The 22,741-nt window shown below is 38.7% G+C and overlaps 1 protein-coding gene across 8 annotated transcripts in view; it reads right to left on the bottom strand.

Annotated features, from left to right (window-relative positions):
• FAM13A (family with sequence similarity 13 member A) overlaps positions 1 to 22,741 on the bottom strand; it is a 354,033-nt gene that overhangs the window by 110,913 nt on the left and 220,379 nt on the right. For 7 of the 8 annotated variants that reach the window (XR_016393409.1, XM_089912479.1, XM_022582319.3 and 4 more), the window contains one exon: positions 20,009 to 20,172. The exons of the other annotated variant lie outside the window; for it this stretch is intronic. Coding sequence is in view for 6 of the 7 variants with exons in the window: in XM_089912479.1 (XP_089768605.1) it covers positions 20,009 to 20,172 (164 nt within the window). In the remaining variant the exon portion in view is untranslated. The remainder of the gene's footprint in view (positions 1 to 20,008; positions 20,173 to 22,741) is intronic. 8 annotated transcript variants of the gene reach the window in all.

Genomic DNA, 22,741 nt, shown 5'->3' with positions numbered 1-22,741 from the left:
CTTTTACCATTTGTCCTAGGGTTCTGTCCATCTTTTTTTTTTTCTCTTACTTTTTAAAATATTTTTCTTAATAATTATTTTTTATTTTAATAACTTTATTTTATATTATTTTACTTTATTTTATCCTCTTTCTTTCTTTCTTTCTACTTTTTCTCCCTTTTATTCTGAGCTGTGTGGATGAAAGGCTCTTGGTGCTCCAGCCAGGTATCAGGGCTGTGCCTCTGAGGTGGGAGAGCCAACTTCAGAACACTGGTCCACAAGAGACCTCCCAGCTCCATGTAATATTAAATGGCGGAAATCTCCCAGAGATCTCCATCTCAATGCCAAGACCCAGCTTCACTCAACGACCAGCAAGCTACAGTGCTGGACATCCTATGCCAAACAACTAGCAAGACAGGAACGCAACCCCACCCATTAGCAGAGAGGCTGCCTAAAATCATAATAAGGTCACAGACACCCCAAAAAAAACCCACCAGAGGCAGACCTGCCCACCAGAAAGACAAGATACAGCCTCATCCACCAGAACACAAGCAATAATCCCCTCCACCAGGAAGCCTACACAACCCACTAAACCAACCTTAGCCATTGGGCGCAGACACCAAAAACAACGGGAACTACGAACCTGCAGCCTGCAAAAAGGAGACCCCAAACACAGTAAGATAAGCAAAATGAGAAGACAGAGAAACACACAGCTGACGAAAGACCAAGGTAAAATCCCACCAGACCAAAGAAATGAAGAGGAAATAGACAGTCTACCTGAAAAAGAATTCAGAATAAAGATAGTAAAGATGATCCAAAATCTTGGAAACAGAATGGAGAAAATATAAGAAAGGTTTAACAAGGACCTACAAGAACTAAAGAGCAAACAAACAGTGATAAACAACACAATAAACGAAATAAAAAATTCTCTAGAAGGAATCAATAGCAGAATAACTGAGGCAGAAGAACGGATAAGTGAACTGGAAGAAAAACAGTGGAAGTAACTATCGCAGAGCAGAATAAAGAAAAAAGAATGAAAAGAATTGAGGCCAGTCTCAGAGACCACTGGTTCAATATTAAACGTACCAACACTTGAATTATAGGGGTCCCAGAAGAAGAAGAGAAAAAGAAAGGGACTGAGAAAATATTTGAAGAGATTAGAGTTGAAAACTTCCCTAATATGGGAAAGGAAATAGTCAAGTCCAGGAAGCACAGAGAGTACCGTGAAGGATAAATCCAAGGAGAAACACACCAAGACACATATTAATCAAACTATCAAAAATTAAATACAAAGAAAAAATATTAAAAGCAGCAAGAGGAAAATAACAAATAACACACAAGGGAATCCCCATAAGGTTAACAGCTGATCTTTCAGCAGAAACTCTTCAAGCCAGAAGGGAGCGGCAGGACATATTTAAAGTGATGAAGGAGAAAAACCTACAACCAAGATTACTCTACCCAGCAAGTATCTCGTTCAGATTTGTCGGAGAACTTAAAACCTTTACAGACAAGCAAAAGCTAAGAGATTTCAGCACCACCAAACCAGCTTTACAACAAATGCTAAATGAACTTCTCTAGGCAGGAAAACCAAGAGGAGGAAAATACGTACAATAACAAACCAAAAACAACTAAGAAAATGGTAATAGGAAGATACATATTGATAATTACCTTAAATGTAAATGGATTAAACGCTCCAACCAAAAGACATAAACTGGATGAATGGATGCAAAATAAAGACCCGTATATATGCTGTCTACAAGAGACCCACTTCAGACCTAGGGACATATACAGACTGAAAGTGAGGGGATGGAAAAAGATATTCCATGCATATGGAAATCGAAAGAAAGCTGGAGTAGCAATTCTCATAACAGACAAAATAGACTTTAAAATAAAGACTATTACAAGAGACAAAGAAGGGCACTACGTAATGATCAAGGGATCGATCCAAGAAGAAGATATAACAATTGTAAATATTTATGCACCCAACATAGGAGCACCTGAATACATAAGGCAAATAGTAACAGCCATAAAAGGAGAAATCGACAGTAACACAATCATAGTAAGGGAGTTTAACACCCCGCTTTCACCATGGCCAGATCATCCAAAATGAAAATAAATAAGGAAACACAAGCTTTAAATGACACATTAAACAAGATGTACTTAATTGATATTTATAGGACATTCCATCCAAAAACAACAGAATACACATTCTTCTCAAATGCTCATGGAACATTCTCCAGGATAGATCATATCTTGGGTCACAAATCAAGCCCTGATAAATTTAAGAAAATTGAAATCGTATCAAGTATCTTTTCTGACCACAATGCCATGAGACTAGATATCAATTACAGGAAAGTATCTGTAAAAAATACAGGCACATGGAGGCTAAACAATACACTCCTTAATAACCAAGAGATCACTGAAGAAATCAAAGAGGAAATCAAAAAATACCTAGAAACAAACGACAATGAAAACACAACGACCCAAAACCTATGGGATGCAGCAAGAGCAGTTCTAAGAGGGAAGTTTATAGCAATACAATCCTACCTTAAGAAACAAGAAACATCTCAAATAAAAACCTAACCTTACACCTAAAGCAATTAGAGAAAGAAGAACCAAAAAACCCAAAGTTAGCAGAAGGAAAGAAATCATAAGTATCAGATCAGAAATAAGTGAAAAAGAAATGAAGGAAATGATAGCAAAGATCAATAAAACTAAAAGCCGGTTCTTTGAGAAGATAAAGAAAATCGATACACCATTAGCCACACTCATCAAGAAAAAAAGGGAGAAGACTCAAATCAATAGAATTAGAAATGAAAAAGGAGAAGTAACCACTGACACTGCAGAAATACAAAAGATCATGAGAGATTTCTACAAGCAACTCTATGCCAATAAAATGGCCAACCTGGAAGAAATGGACAAATTCTTAGAAATGCACAACCTTCTGAGACTGAACCAGGAAGAAATAGAAAATGTGGACAGACCAATCACAAGCACTGAAATTGAAACTATGATTAAAAATCTTCCAACAAACAAAAGCCCAGGACCAGATGGCTTCACAGACGAATTCTACCAAACATTTAGAGAAGAGCTAACACCTATCCTTCGCAAACTCTTCCAAAATATAGCAGAGGGAGGAACACTCCCAAACTCATTCTACGAGGCCACCATCACCCTCATACCAAAACCCGACAAAGATGTCACAAAGAAAACTACAGGCCAATATCACTGATGAACATAGATGCAAAAATCCTCAACAAAATACTAGCAAACAGAATCTAACAGCATAGTAAAAGGATCATACACCATGATCAAGTGGGGTTTATTCCAGGAATGCAAGGATTCTTCAATATATGCAAATCAATCAATGTGATACACCATATTAACAAATTGAAGGAGAAAAACCATATGATCATCTCAATAGATCCAGAGAAAGCTTTCAACAAAATTCAACACCCATTTATGATAAAAACACTCTGGAAAGTAGGCATAGAGGGAACTTTCCTCAACATAATAAAGTACACATATGAAAAACCCACAGCCAACATCGTCCTCAATGGTGAAAAACTGAAACCATTTCCACTAAGATCAGGAACAAGACAAGGCTGCCCTCTCTCACCATTATTATTCAACATAGTTTTGGAAGTTTTAGCCACAGCAATCAGAGAAGAAAAAGAAATAAAAGGAATCCAAATCGGAAAAGAAGAAGTAAAGCTGTCACTGTTTGCAGATGACATGATACTATACATCGAGAATCGTAAAGGTGCTCCCAGAAAACTACTAGAGCTAATCAATGAATTTGGTAAAGTAGCAGGATACAAAATTAATGCACAGAAATCCCTAGCATTCCTATAAACTAATGCTGAAAAATCTGAACGTGAAATTAAGAAAACACTCCCATTTACCACTGCAACAAAAATAAAATATCTAGGAATAAACCTACCTAAGGAGACAGAAGAACTGTATGCAGAAAACTGTAAGACACTGATGAAAGAAATTAAAGATGATACAAACAGATGGAGAGATATACCATTATCTTGGATTGGAAGAATCAACATTGTGAAAATGACTCTACTACCCAAAGCAATCTACAGATTCAGTGCAATCCCTATCAAACTACCAATGGCATTTTTCACAGAATTAGAACAAAAAGTTTCACAATTTGTATGGAAATGCAAAAGACCCTGAATAGCCAAAGCAATCTTGAGGAAGAAAAATGGAGCTGGAGGAATCAGGCTCCCTGACTTCAGCCTATACTACAAAGCTACAGTAATCAAGACAGTATGGTGCTGGCACAGAAACAGAAATATAGATCAATGGAACAGGATAGAAAGCCCAGAGATAAACCCACACACATATGGTCACCTTATCTTTGATAAAGGAGGCAAGAATATACAGTGGAGAAAAGACAGCCTCTTCAATAAGTGGTGCTGGGAAAACTGCACAGGTACATGTAAAAGAAATTAGAACACTCCCCAACACCATACACAAAAATAAACTCAAAATGGATTAAAGACCTAAATGTAAGGCCAGACACTATCAAACTCATAGAGGAAAACATAGGCAGAACACTCTATGATATAAATCACAGCAAGATCCTTTTTGACCCACCTCCTAGAGAAATGGAAATTAAAACCAAAATAAACAAATGGGACCTAATGAAACTTAATAGCTTTTGCACAGCAAAGGAAACCATAAACAAGACGAAAAGACAACCCTCAGAATCAGAGAAAATATTTGCAAATGAAGCAACTGACAAAGGATTAATCTCCACAATTTACAAGCAGCTCATGCAGCTCAATATCAAGAAAACAAACAACCCAATCCAAAAATGGGCTGAAGACCTAAATAGACACTTCTCCAACGAAGATACACAGATTGCCAACAAACACATGAAAGAATGCTCAACATCATTAATCATTAGAGAAGTGCAAATCAAAACTACAATGAGATATCTCATACCGGTCAGAATGGCGATCATCCAAAAATCTACAAACAATAAATGCTGGAGAGGGTGTGGAGAAAAGGGAACCCTCTTGCACTGTTGGTGGGAATGTAAATTGATACAGTCACCATGGAGAACAGTATGGAGGTTCCTTAAAAAACTAAAAATAGAACTGCAATATGACCCAGCAATCCCACTACTGGGCATATACCCTGAGAAAACCATAATTCAAAAAGAGTCATGTACCACAATGTTCATTGCAGCTCTATTTACAATAGCCAGGACGTGGAAGCAACCTAAGTGTCCATCAACAGATGAATGTTTAAAGAAGTGGCAGATATATACAACGGAATATTACTCAGCCATAAAAAGAAACGAAATTGAGTTATTTTTAGTGAGGTGGATGGACCTAGAGTCTGTCATACAGAGTGAAGTAAGTCAGAAAGAGAAAAACAAATACCATATGCTAACACATATATATGAAATCTTAAAAAAAAAAAAAAAAAAAAAGGGTCATGAAGAACCTTGGGGCCAGACGGGAATAAAGACACAGACCTACTAGAGAACAGACTTGAGGATATGGGGAGGGGGAAGGGTAAGCTGTGACAAAGTGAGAGAGTGGCATGGACATATATACACTACCTAACATACACTACCTAACATAAAACATATAGCCAGTGGGAAGCAGCTGCATAGCACAGGGAGATCAGCTCGGTGCTTTGTGACCGCCTAGAGGGGTGGGATAGGGAGGGTCGGAGGGAGGGAGACACAAGAAGGAAGAGACATAGGAACTTATGTATATGTATAACTGATTCACTCTGTTATAAAGCAGAAACTAACACACCATCATAAAGCAATTATACTCCAATAAAGATGTTAAAAAAAAAGTTATAGTGACAAAAAATAAATAAAAAATAAAACCTTCTGCATTTTTTATCATTTTTAACCATGTATAAGTTTGCCTCACTTAATGGACTAGGAGACCCCTAAAGATTAGAGACGGTGCCTTAGTTCTGTTTGACTTCTCAGGGCCCAGTGCAAAATGTGCAGTACAAAGAATGTGCCCAATAAGAATCTGTTGACTTTGAATTACTAAAATAAATTCAGTTAAGACCACAGTAGTCCAGATGTACTCTGGTGATTTACATGTTACTAGCAATGATCTGCAGGGAGTTCCCTGGTGGCGCAGTGTATAAGACTCCACACTCCCAACGCAGTGAGCCCGGGTTCGATTCCTGGTCAGGGAACTAGATCCCAGATGCATGCTGCAACTAAGAGTTTGCATGCCACAACTAAGGTGCCCATGTGCTGCAACTAAGGAGCTGGCGAGCCACAACTAAGGAGCCAGCCTGCCGCTACTAAGACCTGGTGCAACCAAATAAGTAAATATTAAAAAAATAAAACTGGTATCAAAAATACTTCCAAGTTAATGATAAAAAATAACTCCTTAAATTTGTGTAAAAAAAAAAGATCTGCAAACATGATAATAAATTTCTTTACCATTACTTACCTTCCCTTACCAACTGCTCATACTATAAATGGAATTTAGAAAAAACTTTTAAATTGAAATTTGCATTCCAGTGAAATGCCAAAATTTGAAGAGAGCAATTGTATTGAGTGGCAGACCTTGGTGAATAGGTAAATTGTTTTTTTAATAATCAAAATAATTGGAGAAATATCAGGGACTTTCATTTTAAATTATAGGAGTAAAGGGAGATTGAAATTAAACACTAGAAAATATGTTTAAGTTACTCAACGTATATGAAATAGTTTATCTAAGATGACCCTGGAATATTTATCATGGGAGCTAGTGGTGGTTAAGAATAGATTAGAAAACTATCTGTAGAAATGGAATTCGATATTTTTTCTAACCCAGCCTGGGACCCTGGGGACTTCCTCAAACCTAGTTTTCTATTAATCTTTGTTACGAAGGCCAGGGAGCGTAAATACCTCAGAAAATAATAGCTCTGTAGGTGAACTGTGTGGTGAGACTTACCACTATGCTTTTCACAAGGTGGTTTTAAACTTTCCTTTCCTCATGTGGGACTTATTGGAGGAAACCCTGAAGACTGTGCAGCACATTTATATTGGTAATTTTTCAAATTATACTGTACATGACATGGTTATGAATCTTGTAGCTAAGAATCCTAATTTCATTTCAGCTTCACTACTCAGTTAAAAGTTCTGAAACCTTTTTCCAAGTAGCAGAGAGTGAGACACTATGGGGAACAAACAGATGTTCAGGAAGTAACTGGAGTGCCCTTTATGAAGTACAAACACAGGATAATTATGGCTGCTTTCTGTTGCTGGCTTGACTTCAGAAATGAAGAAAGTCATAGTTGATTGCCGGAGTTAACAGATTAGATATCTTGAAATACAATGGGTACAGTTAATATTGTTGAATATTGATTCATTATTAATATCGTTGGAAGTCTGAATCTTATGAGATCTCCTGTTGTAATGTGACTAAAATATGACGTGTCACTTGGCAAACATCACAAGACACGATTTCTGCTACAAGGGCAGAGAGTTGCCCAGAGATGTTATGAGCCACATAAAACAATGAACCTCTCCTACATAAATAAGCAGCACATTACTGATAGAAATGCAACATCAGGGCCGGAGCCCCCATAGGGAGACGGCACAGAGATTAAGTGGGGATGATGAGAGGGCACAGCTGCCTGGAATTCTGTGGCATTTTCAAGGGTGGCTAGTGCAAAATACCCAAGGAACACTTTCCAAGGACCACAAGAAACAGAATTAACACATAAAATTCTACCATTTTAGAATCAGACCTCAACGTCAGAGAGGTTTAAGTCAGCTAAGAGGACGAGAATAGAAATTCAAATTGAGCACGTGTAATAATATTACAAGAATAATGACTATGGCAGGAGCAGCTAAGTATATACCTACTAGGTACTGTCATGGATGCAAAAAGACCACATAAGATGCAGTCCCTCTAGTTCAGGAAGTCACAATCAGGTTGAAGAGGGAAGTATAAAGACATGAAAGGGTGAAGTAAATCAAGGTAGAAGACAGGCAGGAAATAATTGTAAAATAATCAGAAGACATATATTAATCTCAGCCTGCCAATTAACTATGTAATCTTAGATAATTCACCTAACTCAATAAATATCTGTGAAATGAATAACCTTCCAGAATCATAGTTTCTTCATCCAAGATTACTTTTCAGATCTGAAAATCCTTTCACAGGGTCACCTGACAAAACTGTGATGTAAACAAAAATGTTGCACGTAGGGTTATTTAATTTTTTCTTGCATTACTGAGATATAATTGACAAATACAAATTGCATATATTTAAGGTATAAAATATGATGATTTGATATGTGTATACATTGTAAAATGACTACCACAATCAGGCAAATTAACACATCTGTCACCTCACAGCTACAATTTTGTTTTTCTGGTGAGACCAATTAAGGCCGACTGTCTTAGCAAATTTCAAGTATACAACACAGTATTGTTAATTATAGTCATCATGCAAAACATTAGATCCTCAGAACTAATTCATCTTATAACTGAATATTTTTACTCTTTGACCAACATCTCTCCTTTTCCCCAACACCTCAAATCCCTGGCAACCACTGTTATGCTCTGCTTTTATGAGTTCAACCTTTTCAGATTCCACATATAAGTGAGATCATACAGTATTCGTCTTGCCCTGTCTTATTTCACTTATTTCACTTAGCATAACGTCTGTCAGGTTCATCCAAGTTGTCTCAAGTGGCAGAATTTCCCTCGTCTGTGTGAGTCTATGTGTGTATACATATACCATACACACACACACACACACACACAAGAAATATACAAGCAATGTATATACACACACACACAATGGCATATTATTTATACCATGTTGACTTTAACTCTTCATCCACTGACAGACACTTAGGTGGTTCCATATATTGGCTGTTATAAATAATGCTACAATGAACATGGGAGTGCAGATATCTCTTTGAGATACCAATTTCATTTCCTTCAGATACATATCCAGAAGTGGGATTGCTAGATTACATGTTAATTCTATTTTTAAATTTTTTGAGGAAGCACCACACTCTTTCCCATGTGGCTATACCAACTTACATACCTACGAACAACACACAAGGGTTCCTTTTCCTCCACATCCTCATCAATGCTTGCTCTCTCGTCTTCCTGATGACAGTCATCCTAACAGGTGTGAGGCAATAGCTCATTGTGGCTCTGTTTTACATTTCCTTGATGATTAGTGATGTTGAGCACTTTTTCATATACCTGCTGACCATTCCTATGTCTTCTTTGAAAAAATGTCTATTCAAGTCCTTTGCCCAGTTTAATTGGGTTAACTGGATTTTTTTTTTTTTTTGCTATTGAGTTATATGAGTTCCTTATATATTTTGGATATTAACCCTTTCTCAGGTATATAGATTGAAATATTGATATTTTCTGCCATTCCACAGTTTGCCTTTTTTGTTGGTGGTTTCCTTGACTGTGCAGAAGCTTTTTAGTTTGATGTAGTCCCACCTGTTGATTTTTGTTTTTGTTGCCTGTACTTTTAGAGTTGTATCAAAAAAATCACTGCCAAAACCAACGTCAAGGAGCTTTTCCCCAATGTTTTCTTCTAGCAGTTCTACAGTTTCAGGTTTTACATTTAGGTGTTTAATCCATTTTGAGTTAATTTTCAAGTGTGGTGTAAGATATGGGTCCAGTTTCATTCTTTTGCATGTAGATATCCATTTTCCTAACACCATTTATTGACGAGCCTATCCTTTCTCCACTGTGTATTCTTAACACCCTTGTCAAAGATTAGTTGACTGTATATGCTTAGGTTTATTTCTAGGTTGTCTATTCTGCTCCATTGGTATGTCTCTGTTTTCATACCAATAGCATACTGTTTTGATTACTATTCCTTTGTAACATAGTTTGAAATCAGGAATATGATGCCTCCAGCTTTTGCTTTTTGGGGTCTTTTGTGGTTCCATATAAAGTTCAGGATTTTTTTTTTAATCTGTGAAAAATACCATTGGAATTTCTATGGGAATTACACTGAATCTGTGGATCTCTTTGGGTAGTCTTTTTAAATTATTATTAATTAATTAATTTTGGGAGCTGCACTGGGTTTTCATTGCCGTGTGTGGGCTTTCTCTAGTTGCAGTGAGCAGCGGCTACTCTTCATTGTGGTGTGTGGGCTTCTCATTGCGGTGGCTTCTCTTGTTGCGGAGCATAGGCTCTAGGCATGCGGGCTTCAGTAGTTGTGGTTTGTGGGCTCTGGAGCACAGGCTCAGTGGTTGTGGCACACGGACTTAGTTGTTCCATGGCATGTGGGATCTTCCCAGACCAGGGCTTGAACCTGTGTCCCCTACATTGGGAGGCGGATTCTTAACCACTGCGCCACCAGGGAAGTCCGGGTAGTACGTTTTCATGTGGTTACTTAGCTTCCTTTTCTTTCAATTTGAAAAACACTCTTAGGCCTTTCTTGTAAGGCAGGTCTTGTGGCGATGAATTCCCTGAGGTTTGGTTGGCTGGGAATGTATTCATCTCCCCTTCATTTCTGAAGGACAGCTTTGTCAGATATAGTACTCCTGCTTGGCAGTTTTTTCTTTCACACTTTGAATATATCATCCCATTTCCTCCTGGCCTACAAGGATCATGCCAAAAAATCCACTTATAGCCTCATGAGGGTTCCCCTGTAGGTGATGAATTGTTTTTTCTCTTGCTGCTTTCAGGAGTCTCTCTTGGTCTTTGACTTTTGACAATCTGTATAACATGTCTCAGAGTAACCTTGCTTGGGGTCCTTTGAGCTTCACCTGGATGTTCATATCCCTTTTAAGATTCAGGAAGTTTTCAGCCATTACTTTTTAAAATAAGTTTTCTCCTCCTTTCTCTCTCTCTCCTGCTTGAACTTCTAAGTTGTGTACATTCATTTGCTTAATGGTGTCCTCTAGGTCCTGCACGATTTTGTCACTCTTTTTCATTTTATTTTTTTGTTCCTCCAGCTAATGCTAAATGACCTATCTTCAAGTTAGCTGATTCTTTCTTCTTCATGATCAACTCTGCACTGTTGAAGGTCTCTATTGAATTTTCAGTTCTGTCATTGTATTCTTCAGCTCCAGGATTTCTGTTTGATTGCGTTTATGGTTTCTATTTCTCTATTATATGTCTTGATCTGTTATGTACTGTTTTCCTGATTTTATTTAGCTATCTATGTTCTCTTGCATCTCGATAAGCTGTTTTTAAAAAATTAGTTTATTTACTTTTGGCTGCATTGGGTCTTCGTTGCTGTGCGCGGGCTTTCTCTAGTTGCGGCAAGCGGGGGCTACTCTTCATGGCGGTGTGCGGGCTTCTTATTGTGGTGGCTTCTGCTGTTGCTGAGCATGGGCTCTAAGCATGTGGGCTTCAGTAGTTGTGGCATGCGGGCTCAGTAGTTGTGTCTCGCGGGCTCTAGAGCGCAGGTTCAGTAGTTGTGGTACATGGGCTTAATTGATTTGTGGCATGTGGGATCTTCCCAGACCAGGGCTCGAACCCATGTCCCCTGCATTGGCAGGTGGATTCTTAACCACCACGCCACCAGGGAAGTCCCATGATGAGCTTTTAAAACACGATTTAAAAAAATACTTCTCAGGAAATGTGTCTATCTCCACTTATTAGGTTTGGTTATTGGAGCTTTACTGGTTTCCTTTTGTGGTGTCATGTTTGCCTGATTCTTTATGATATGTGTAGCCTTGTACTTGTATCTGTGCATTTGAAGGCGCAAACACTTCTTCTGGTCTTTTCAGGCTGTTTTTGGCAGGAAAAGACATTCTTCTTTTAGGTCCCTGAGCTGATGGAATTGCTTCTGGGATCCCAGTTAAGCAGGATTAAAGCCATGTCATAGGGCTGCTGCTGGGTCTGTGGTTGGTGGACTTAGGCAGGTGTGGATCCTATCTGCTCCCTGGGATGGTGCAACTGCCTCCAGGACCTTGGTTAGTAGAGCTGGCACTGGGACAAGGGTCTGCCTTAGGGTCCTCAGACAGTGGCCTGTTACCAGATGTGTGGCTCCTGCCAGGTCTATGGGACGGTTCCTGCCAGGTCCTGGGTGGGCAGGACTGCCCCTGACCATTGCTAAGAAAGGCTGGAACTGAGTCACGGGACTGCTTTGGGGTCCACAACCAAGTCTGAGGTCTGTATCCCTGCCTCTGAGTATGTGGATGGATGTGCCTCTTGCCAGGTTCCTAGGTGGGTAGGACTGCCCCTGGCCCATGGCTGAGTGGGGCTGGTGCTAGCTAGGTCATAGTGCTGCTTCAGAATCCACAGTTGGACCAAGTTAAACAGGCCTGCCTCTGGGGGCTTGGAGAAGCATGTCTGCTGCCAGGTCCCTGGGTAGGCAGGACTAGTCTTGGAGCACAGCTGGTAGGAGCTGGGGCGAGTCACAGTGCTACTTCATAATCCTCAGTCAGACCGAGGTTGGCGGGCCTGCCTTTGGGGAAATGGACAAGTGTCACTCTTGCTGGATCCCTGGGTGGGAGGGATTATTTCCAGATTAAGGCTGAGAGTGGCTGGAGCCAGGTCACAGGCTGCTTCAGGTCTACAGTTGGGACTGAGGTCATGGACCTGTTACCCAAGGCATGGGTGGGCGTGTTTCCTCCCTGGTCCCTTGTGTGGTACTGGTGGTGGAACCAAGGCCAAAGGGGGCTACAGCTGAGTCCACAGGGGAATGGGCCTTTTCCCAGGCCTGTAGCCACAATCATGGAACCATGGTTTGTGAGCCTGTCACCTGGGTGAGGGTAGGTTTTCTCAAAATGACCTTCCTTAGTCTTGGGCTATGCTGGAGTTTTGCAACCTCTTACTTGGATCTCAAAGCTCCTACACGGGCACTCTTGTCTATGGATGGCTGCCAAGTTATTGTTGCTGTGGGGGGATATGGGCGGGGCACCTCCTATTCTGTCATCTTGCTGTAAAAATTTTTTAAGCAAATATCAAGACAAAGTCTGACACATGATTGAGTCTTGAAGAGGATACATCTGAAACCAAGACAGTCATGGAAAGTATGGGTTATATGGTGGCTGTAAGTATGAGAAAAAGGCAGCCATAGAGGAGGGAGAAGGGGCTGGAAAGACAGGTAGAGAACAGAGAAAGGATTTTCTTGTAGGCTGGGCACATGTAAGCCACTAAATAGTTCTGAGAAGGCGTATGATCTGCATTTGCATTTGCAGACGTGGTAAGGAGTAGGGCAGCAATGAGGCAAATACAGACAGTGAGACTGTCCAAGAGCATTCTGGGACTGGCTGGCTATGGATGGGGTAGGGGGCAAGGGAAGGGTCTGTGGTATCTTATGGATAAGTTGACACGTCTGCTAGTTAAGAGTGACATACAATGCAGGATTCTGAATGGGAGATATAGATCCAGAAATCACTGTATAGAGTTAGGAGTTGAAAACAGAGGCATAGGACCAACTTGTATGAAGAAAATAAATCCAGTAGGTTAGAGGAGTGCAGGAGATGTAGTAATTATCTAGCCACAAGGTGAGGGAGGCCTAAATTACAGTTGAGATCATGGGGGAGAAAATGGGGAAAAGGATGTCGGAGACACTGAAAAGGAAATACTGACAAGATTTGGTGACTTATTATCTAAAAGGTTTGAGTCTAGTGGCTGAGAGGATGCAACACATAGCAAAGCTGGAGGGAAAGATGAACACGTGAGTTCTGTTTGGGCACAGTGAGTTTATGGTAAAGGCTGAAGTAGAGATGGCTGCAGGCCCTGGGAACTTAGAACTGAGTTAGGTCCAAGATACTGATTTGAGTATTATCATTCTGTGACTAGATTAGCTGTGGAAGAGACAACAGACAGAGGAGGGAGTACCACTGAATAGCAAGGTGGGAAGGAAAGGGAAGGAATGACACAGTAGGGGGAAATGATACAGGAAACTGGAAAACTTCAGGAACACGTGAAGCATCACAATACATTCAGTATCATGAAAATTGTTTCCTAAAACGTGGAAAAGTGTGCAAACTATACTTCTGTGTAAATACGCTGAAAGAAGTCTGGAAGAATATATAATTGAACCCATAATAACAGTTATCTCCTGGAGGAGAGGGGAGGGAATTTGAATTGTAGAGCAAGAGAGTCAAGGGGAACTTCAGTCTTATCAGTGGTATTTGAAACTTTTCTAAGAAGAATGTATTCCTCATGTAATTCAAAAGTATTGAAAAATGGAATACATAGACAAAACTTTCAGGATACAACAGTGCTTTCAGGCAGAATATGCTATCCCAGGGAACGATTTGTTTTTAATACACATTGAAAAGAGATTTATTGTAGTTTCCCTCATTTATCTATCAAATTAAGAACACCTCCGTAACAAAGCAAATACATTTTAATTCTATATTCTTCATATTATTTTAGCTAAATGATTGGCATAGTGGTAGCTATTTATTTATTCCTATTACAGAAAATGAAAGCATTTTAATCACTCTTATTTGCTTTATCTCTTTATGTGAGAGCCAAGTACAAAACTTATTTTCATTGTCAATGTGTCTATAGGACACTCACCTACAGGAAAGGAGACCAATGTGTCAGCTTCTGTTGACAGAAGCATACTGGGTAACTTTTCTGCTTTATGAACAATGGACCTATGATTTTCTTTGTGGAACTCCCAAGATGTTGGAGCTTTTCCTTTCTGTTTCTATGTCTCCCTGAAATACTGATCACTTCAATAACTTTTGATTATAGCACATAAACCACAACCTGGAATCATTCCAGGGATGAAAAAACAAAGAGCTTTTTCCCTCTCTACCTTTCTTTCCTTATGAATTGCATTTCAAGAGGACCTGACCTTTATTCCTGCCACCATGCTGGCATAGTCAATGGAAAGTACAAAGGAACAAATTCTCTTAAAATGTAGCGATCGCAGTTCTCTGCAGAGAGCATTTACTTATAACAATAGTGGTATCTCAGCAATTTGCACTCAAGTGACTTTCTTGGTAAAGCATATCCACTTCTCCTTACTCCAACTTTTTTGTGTTTGTATTTTTTTAAACAGTGTTATTGAGGTGTATTTTACATACCATAAAATCCACATTATCAGGCACACAGTTCAGTGATTTTTAGTAACTTTACCAAGTGGTGTGACTATCATGATAAATCAGTTTAGAATATTTTCATTCCCCTAAATAAGGTCCCTCCAGGCATGTACAGTTCATCTCCTGTACCTATACAGTCCCTTCCTGGCTCCCCACCCCCTGACAATCACAATTCTACTTTCTGTTTCTATAAATTTGCCTTTTCTGGACATTTCATATAGATGGAATCATACAACATACAGTTTTTCTTGAGTCTTCGCTCTGACTTTATAGAACAAAACTAGAAATTTTCCTTTGGCCTTTAAGAAAATCACATATTTAAGGAAATGCATAACCTTTCAAATAAAACATTACAATAAATATTGTTTAACATCTAAAAGACTCAAAATATTAATCCTCTTCTTTAAGCTCTAAAGTTAAATCCTGGAAGTAATGAGTATAGTGCCAGTAACATGAAAAAATAATCATTTATCTATTTCACATGTTGAAATAGATAATAATATAGCTATCCTTGAAGCTTCAAATCATTTTAACATCTTAAACTTTACATACAGATCTTTTCCTTTTACTTTTTTAGGATGGATGTGTAACTTTCCCTTCCAGGAAAATTTTTAAGTGGCCTGTTTACTAACCAAGTTAACACCTACAGTTTAGTTCTTGTGTAAATGACAAAACAAATATTTTCCTCAGTATTTTTAAAGGAAACAAGATAAGATTATCATGTGTAGGGAGAGGGACTGGAATGTTCCAGCCTTGCCTAAGGGATGCATCTGTCCAACAGTATCCTCATTTCTGTGCGTGCCTCTAACCCACCAAACTTGTGCACTGTAGTTACACGGCGGAGAAGGACAGGCCTTTACTCCTTTGAAGTCAGCATGTCATATTAGGAGTTATGCCTTTCAGTCTACTGTGAGTTTTGGTAATGCCAGCAGCTGGATTACAAAAAAGAATTATTGACAATATTTTGGAAATTGCTGATGTCAGATTTAGATGATATAAATGGATTAGCTAAATGCCTTTACTGAATGAAGTGAACCTCTCACTAAGCACTTCTGTCCTTGCCTGCGAATCCAGCATAAAACAGCTCCACTGAGCTCTAACAAAATCAAGAGATTGTTATTCCTAAGCTTTTCTCACGAAGCCATTTTAATTATGAGAGAAAGATTCTATGAAGGCTAGAAAAATGATTGTTTATATGATTATATCCTCAAAGCCAATTTTAGACAATTACAGAAATACAGAAAAAAGTTATTCATATAAATAAATAATGTTCCAAGATAAAAGTCAGCCAGTAAGCAATACATGATACTGAGCTCCTCTCTGAATGCTCATTTTAAAATGTGTTACTCCTTTATGCTTTTATTTCTACTGCCACTATCTGAAGAGCAGAAAAACAATGAACACTTGCTGATAAAAATTCACATTTCTATTACATCTCAAGAAGCAATGGGACTATGTTTAAGATTTGAAACTAAGAAGAAAAAAGATCAAAGTCAGCCAACCTGGGAAAAAATACTGAACAAGGTCTAAACTCTAATAATTCCAAGTTATCAAGAACACACGGTTAGCCAAAATCACTTCTCAAAGCCCTAGATATCAAACCTGTTGTTGAAAAATCATAGGACACTTCATCATTCTGGACATTTCATACCAAAGGTTCTTTCTTGGTTTTATCTTTGTTGTTAACTGATATGGTAGCTCCGCTGAAAATCAAACTGTTATGTATAAATGTGTTGCAATGATTTTATTAAGAAGTGCAAAGAGAATTGCTTTATTTTTTGTTGTGTAAAGTAAATCAAACTTACCAGACCATAGGTCAAACAAGAATAGATTTTGCTGAATTGTTTTTTTTTCTTTTAATAGGAGCAACTAAAAAATAAATCAATACTATGAAAAGCTCAGATGAATGCTTCTTGCCAATTCCTTGGAAAAGTGTTGGTAAGCCAAAGTAACTATATTTAGAGAACAAGGGCATAGCAAAATACTTAACACTGCCAACCTCTGTGGTTAAGACTGAGGCAATCGATAAACTGTTAAAGAGAAAAATGGAAATTTCCCTAAGAAAAGATTTAGAGAAAGTTGAGTGTGTGCACCAAACACAGGCACACTTCTTTTTTTCTAGCTCAAATTTATGAACTAACCAATAACTTGTTTTAGAAAGCAACTGCAAATGAAAACATCTTCGTAAGTTCATTTTTGAAATAAAAATTGGCACAAGACCTATTCTGCTACTTCAAAGACATATAAAAGAATTAAAAGTTATTTTTAGTTAAATTCATTTTAATGGTCTCCATTTGTCTTTTGATAATTTGTCAATCTATTAAGAGGTATATATAAGAGGTATATTAAGAGGTATATAAAAATAAAAAAGTAAAAATCTCTGCACAGACACTCCAGATTTATGGATAGAGACAAGAGACTGAATGAGCTTCTGCACGATGGTGGGTCGCAAGGTTTGACAGGGAGGTGTTGTCCTATCTAAATCTTTACGGTTGCCCAGCGGGAAGAAGTTAGTTCTTTAAGACCGTACTTAAAAAAACAATTGGAAGGTACAGAAGAAATTAAAAAATACTAATATGCATTTGTTTTAACTGGAGATATGCTAACCAGAGGGACAAACGGAGGCCAGAGCAATGGTAGCTGTGCCTTCTCTCCATAATCTCACTTCTTGATTTGTGTCTCAGAAACACACAGGAATTTATAAAATGTAAGTCTGTTTCTATCGTTTTCCTGCTTATATTCCTGTAATCACCCTCCGTCACTTCTAAGAGAAAAATCCAAGCTCCTTAATATGGGGTACAGTTGCTCACGACCTGACCTATTCATCTTCGTCTCTTACCCCACCTTTAGCCCCTCTGCCAGTCTCAGTTCCAAAATCCAGATGTCCTGTCTCCCCGCCGCACTCACAGCTCTCCTCTAAGCTGTCCTCACTGCCCTACGTGTCCTTGCACATGCGCTTTTTTTCTTCCAGAAGCACCCTTCTCTTGGTTTCCCTGCCCAGTACCTCCACGAATCCCACTAGCCTCAGTTCAAAAATCACCCTCATGGGCTTCCCTGGTGGCGCAGTGGTTGAGAGTCCGCCTGCCGATGCAGGGGACACGGGTTCGTGCCCCGGTCCGGGAGGATCCCACATGCCGCGGAGCGGCTGGGCCCGTGAGCCATGGCCGCTGAGCCTGCGCGTCCGGAGCCTGTGCTCCGCAACGGGAGAGGCCACAACAGTGAGAGGCCCGCGTACCGCAAACAAACAAACAAACAAACAAAAAATCACCCTCTTTCTGAAACTTCTGAACTCCGGGTCCCCACCTCTCACACGGCAACCTGCGGACGGTTTTCGAAGAGCCTTAAGAGCGGCACTTGAATGACTTTATCACCTGCCCATTTCACAGTGCCTGGTATGTAACAGGCACTTAGCGAATGTCTATTTAATGATAATTATGGAATTTTTACTCACTTATCCTCTGCCTCCCCAAGTGCAAGGCATATGTCTCTCATTCTCTGAATCCCCAGCGCCCAGCAAGTAAATGCCACACAACTAGATCTCAGTGAAAATTAATAACTGTTGAAGGAACCAACACTGTACCAGCCTCCAAGCTCTCCTCTCGCAATCAAGCCTGCATGCTGATGGAAAATTCCTTTTCCAACATGCCAACTTACCATGGCTCCCATCACCTAACCCTACCCAGCTGGAACTCTCCCTGGTTTCCTGTTACCTGTAGCAGGAAGCGAAGCTTCCGGACCTCAGTTCTTCTGCACAGAAATGCGCTTGCTTTGATCTTCGCGGGCTCTCTTCTCTCCCGCCTTCTTGTCTCAATTCAGGCTTCCCCTGCCTAAGCGAACTAAAATGGTCTTTGGGTCAGTCTACTACGTTAACCTACTTGTTTCTTAACTCCCTCATTTATTAATGAGCTGAAACGGTCTTCACAGGCTTTTTTTTTTTTTTTTTTTCCTGTGTGTCTTGCTATTGCCTCCCTCACTAGAACATAAGGTCCATGAACTCCAGGGTCTGGTCGGCTTTGTTCACTGCTGCATCCTCTGTCCTAAAGCACTTTCTGGAAGCAGAGGTCAAGTGCTGAACATCTGTTCAGTGAGGGGCAAGACTGAACAAGAAATAACTGCAGGCTGGCATTCGAGGTCCTCAGTGGCTTGGCCTCACCCCACCTCCCCAGCCTTCTTCCCCACTGATTCCTCACAGGACTTCTGTTTGGTGTGTCCCAAATACACTGTACCTACTCTTGCCTCCTAACTGGGCCCATCTACAAGAGGCTTGCCTTCTTTTTCTTCATATTTAAATTACCTTCATTTTAAAAATCCAGCTCGAACTCCATCTTTTCTATAAGGCAGTCCAAAGTGGCAAGCTCTTTAACTGCATTATTTACATAATGTCTTAAAAATCTTTCCATTCTTTAGAGCTCTCTGTCTTATACTTGTAATGACATTTTTTAAATTATAGAAATAGGTTGTCAGTTATAATAAAAGATGAAAAACCTTTAAAAGGAAAAATTCTATATGTGAGGAGTATGTAAGATTTAGACCCCATTTTACCTATTTTAAGAAAATTGTATGCCTTTCTCCTCAAGTATACCAAAGAAGTTTGCTTTCAGGTTTAACGTGCAACCTAAAGGTTAAAGGGCAACGTTCAAAATCTGTGAGTGAGAATTGGTTCTAGTAACACCTGTGATGTCCACTTTCATTGCAAATAATGTTGACCACTGAACATACTATGAAAAGGCATCTAAAAAAAACTCTTCCAACTGTGAGCCTAGCACAGTCCGACTGACTAAATAATTTGTTTTAATCCATAAAATAAAATATAACAAACTAGGAATGCTTGTGTGATAAGAATGCTTCTGTGATAAAGAATTACTAGTCAGAAATTTTTCAAAAGTTACAGTAGGTTTTAAATAGTTTTACTGATCTGTATCCCGATGACCCCGGTGGTAGATACGTGCAAACATACCTGCATATGCGGGTCTGGGTATCAGCACAGATGATGCAATACATGATGTGTAAACAAAGGAAACACGCTAACCTGGATAGCAATTTGGCAGCATTAGCACCCTCTGCTGAATTCATGTCATCCCAGCAGGAATTTCTCTGACTTAGCTGCAGGCTGACCTGAGGAACGCCATCAGACAGCTCTGGTTGCGGTACCCTGTGGGCCCGAATAGATCCCTCACTCCTAGATTTTGGGATCTAAAAAATAAAATAAAATAAAAAAGAGAAGAATTTTTAAAAGTCTTTCCAATTAAGTTATTGAAGATAATTTTTTCGAATTTATTAATAATCTAATGTATTAATCACACTCCAGAAAAATATCAACCGAGGTATAAAATTGAAAATGCATATAAAAATGCTTATATAGCAAAGGGCACAGTGAAGGGGAGATACCAATATTTCTGAGGGGAACTTTCAAACCATTATGGCCCACACCCCTCTCCTGGATTCTCATACAAATCTTCCCCAGGCCTAACCTCTCCTTAGAATAATTATTCTATGTAATGAGAGATTATGAGAGTATATCAGACTGCAACCTAGAAGGAGAGAAGAAATAGTCAGAAAGAGGCGGAAAAAAAAAAAGGCTGAAAACCACTGAAATAGAGAATGCCAATGTGAGAAAGGTGTCCGGAAATATTTACTACCAACAAGCAAAATACACACCAGTTGGCAAGTTTCTACTGTAATCCTCTATTGTAGGGCAACGTATGGTGTAATAAATTTTGAATTAAGGAAATAAATAGGAAAAACACAACTTTTTAACTTTTCTTCTATCTCTGGAATCATGGGCAGCCCAAGTGCCAAATGAATACTGGGTGTATTCACTTTTCATATCTGAGGTCTCTCTGACCCCAGAAATACTTTCATGCTCTCTTATTTTAGGTCAGAAAAAATGAGAAAACAACCTATATTCTTTTCCTAAAAATGTGCAAAAATCATGTCAGAATTTCAGGAAAGTTTCAAACCCTTGGATCAAAAGTATTCATTACACTGGAAGCTTTTTCTCATCTCTAGGACTTTTCTCTTGCTTGTCCTTTCATCTACAATGTAATGTGTTGATCACTGGCCAGTCACCAACCAAACCAAATCCTAAACTCCTTTGAGGTTGAGATAAGAATCCACTGCCCACAGAGCTTCACTAACTACCCTCAGGTCTAAATAACCTTTCCCAACTCTGAATTCCTGTAACTCACCACCACACAATCTACACTTGATTGCATGTCATCTGATACCGTAATCTCAGTTATCGCAAGTTTCTAGGTCACGTGGCCTCAACCAGATCGCTCCTCCTACCTCGCCCTTCTCTTCTTCTTCTTTATATTATTTGTAACATTTTTACCAAGAAGGCTAGCAAAGTTTTGAACCCATTAATAAATACTTATTGTCAGACAAACACTCTTCAGCTACAAGATATTCCCAAGACACTGACTGACCAAGAGGCTAGGATAATGGACAATTAAAAAGAGTAACACAGACAATTATGGACATAAATATTTAATAAGTTCATACCACTATGAGGATTACATGAAACTAATTTAGCAAAGAGTTACATTTAACACAAAATAAACACTAAATAAAAGCTAGCTTTTATTAATAGTGTTGTTATGTAAAATTTGCCCAAATCTGATGGATGCCAATTAATTGTTCAGTTGCATTTCTCTGTAGAGCATTCGTAAGCTCATGAAAATCAAAGGGAAAATTTTTTTAAATTATGAAATAACTATAGCTCATAGCTATAGCTGCCAAGAATACTTCTAAAAGAAATACTCAGATAAACAGCAACACAACATGAAAAGTGTAAGCGTCTGCTATTACATATTTCATAAAGGGGCTCCTTTGGCATGTAATTTTTCATCAAAATAGACATGAAAAATCAATAAAAAACACTCAAAAAGCAGTACGATTTCCAATTAGTTAGCTAAAAAAAAAATCTCACATCCACACATATTTGTTTTAAGATTGAGAGAAAACTAAGAACAGTTGTTTGGCAATATTTCATGGTGTTAAAATAATGACATGACATTTTAGGTTCAGTGATAATTTGGGTTCTAAATTTGACTCAACAATTTACGTAAAAAAATATTCTAAAGTAAAAAAAAGGTAATATGTAGCTTATTCCATCCTGCCAGTTTATATTAAAATAGACTCCATAACACCATAATAGAATTCACATACCAGCAACTACATCAGCTACATTTATCTAAGTGTATTTCCCAATGATTTAATTTCTATAGAAATAACAGACATGATTGTCATTAACCACTAACTTTAAAATATAAACTCATTATTTATACCAAAGGAGTGCAAAGAATTCAGCTTGTGCACAGAGCACAAAAATACTGCATGAAGTTTACGAGAACAAAATTATTAGAAAACAAGTGGCTCGGTAAGTCTAAGATGACTAGAACTGTGGAATATATACACATTTTTAAAAGGAATGCACAATTTTTCAAGGTGATTAATGATATCTTCTTGAAGATGTACCTTGAAGACTATACATTTTCACTATAGAGATGATGACTACAGGAAAAATTAATAGAGTGATAAAATTTTAAAACCTGCCGTTTTACTGATGTAATTAATTTTAGTACAAATGTATTAAGTTTGAGAAAAAGGAAGAGATCACTTTCTTTACTTTAGCTGGAATTGAGCTTTTTAGGAACACAGAGTTTAAGCCTTGGCGTTATAATGTTGGTAGAGGAGTGGTTTTATTTCTGTGCTTCCAGGTGTCTATTTCGGATTGTATATAGTTCAGTGGCGGACTTTG

Source organism: Delphinapterus leucas, chromosome 5 (genome assembly GCF_059928025.1).
Source record: "Delphinapterus leucas isolate spDelLeu-1000000601 "Yukka" chromosome 5, BTC_Dleu_Yukka2, whole genome shotgun sequence".
Lineage (NCBI taxonomy): Eukaryota > Metazoa > Chordata > Mammalia > Artiodactyla > Monodontidae > Delphinapterus > Delphinapterus leucas.
The sequence above is the reverse complement of the archived record's forward strand: the minus strand, read 5'-3'. Positions and strand labels throughout refer to the sequence as shown.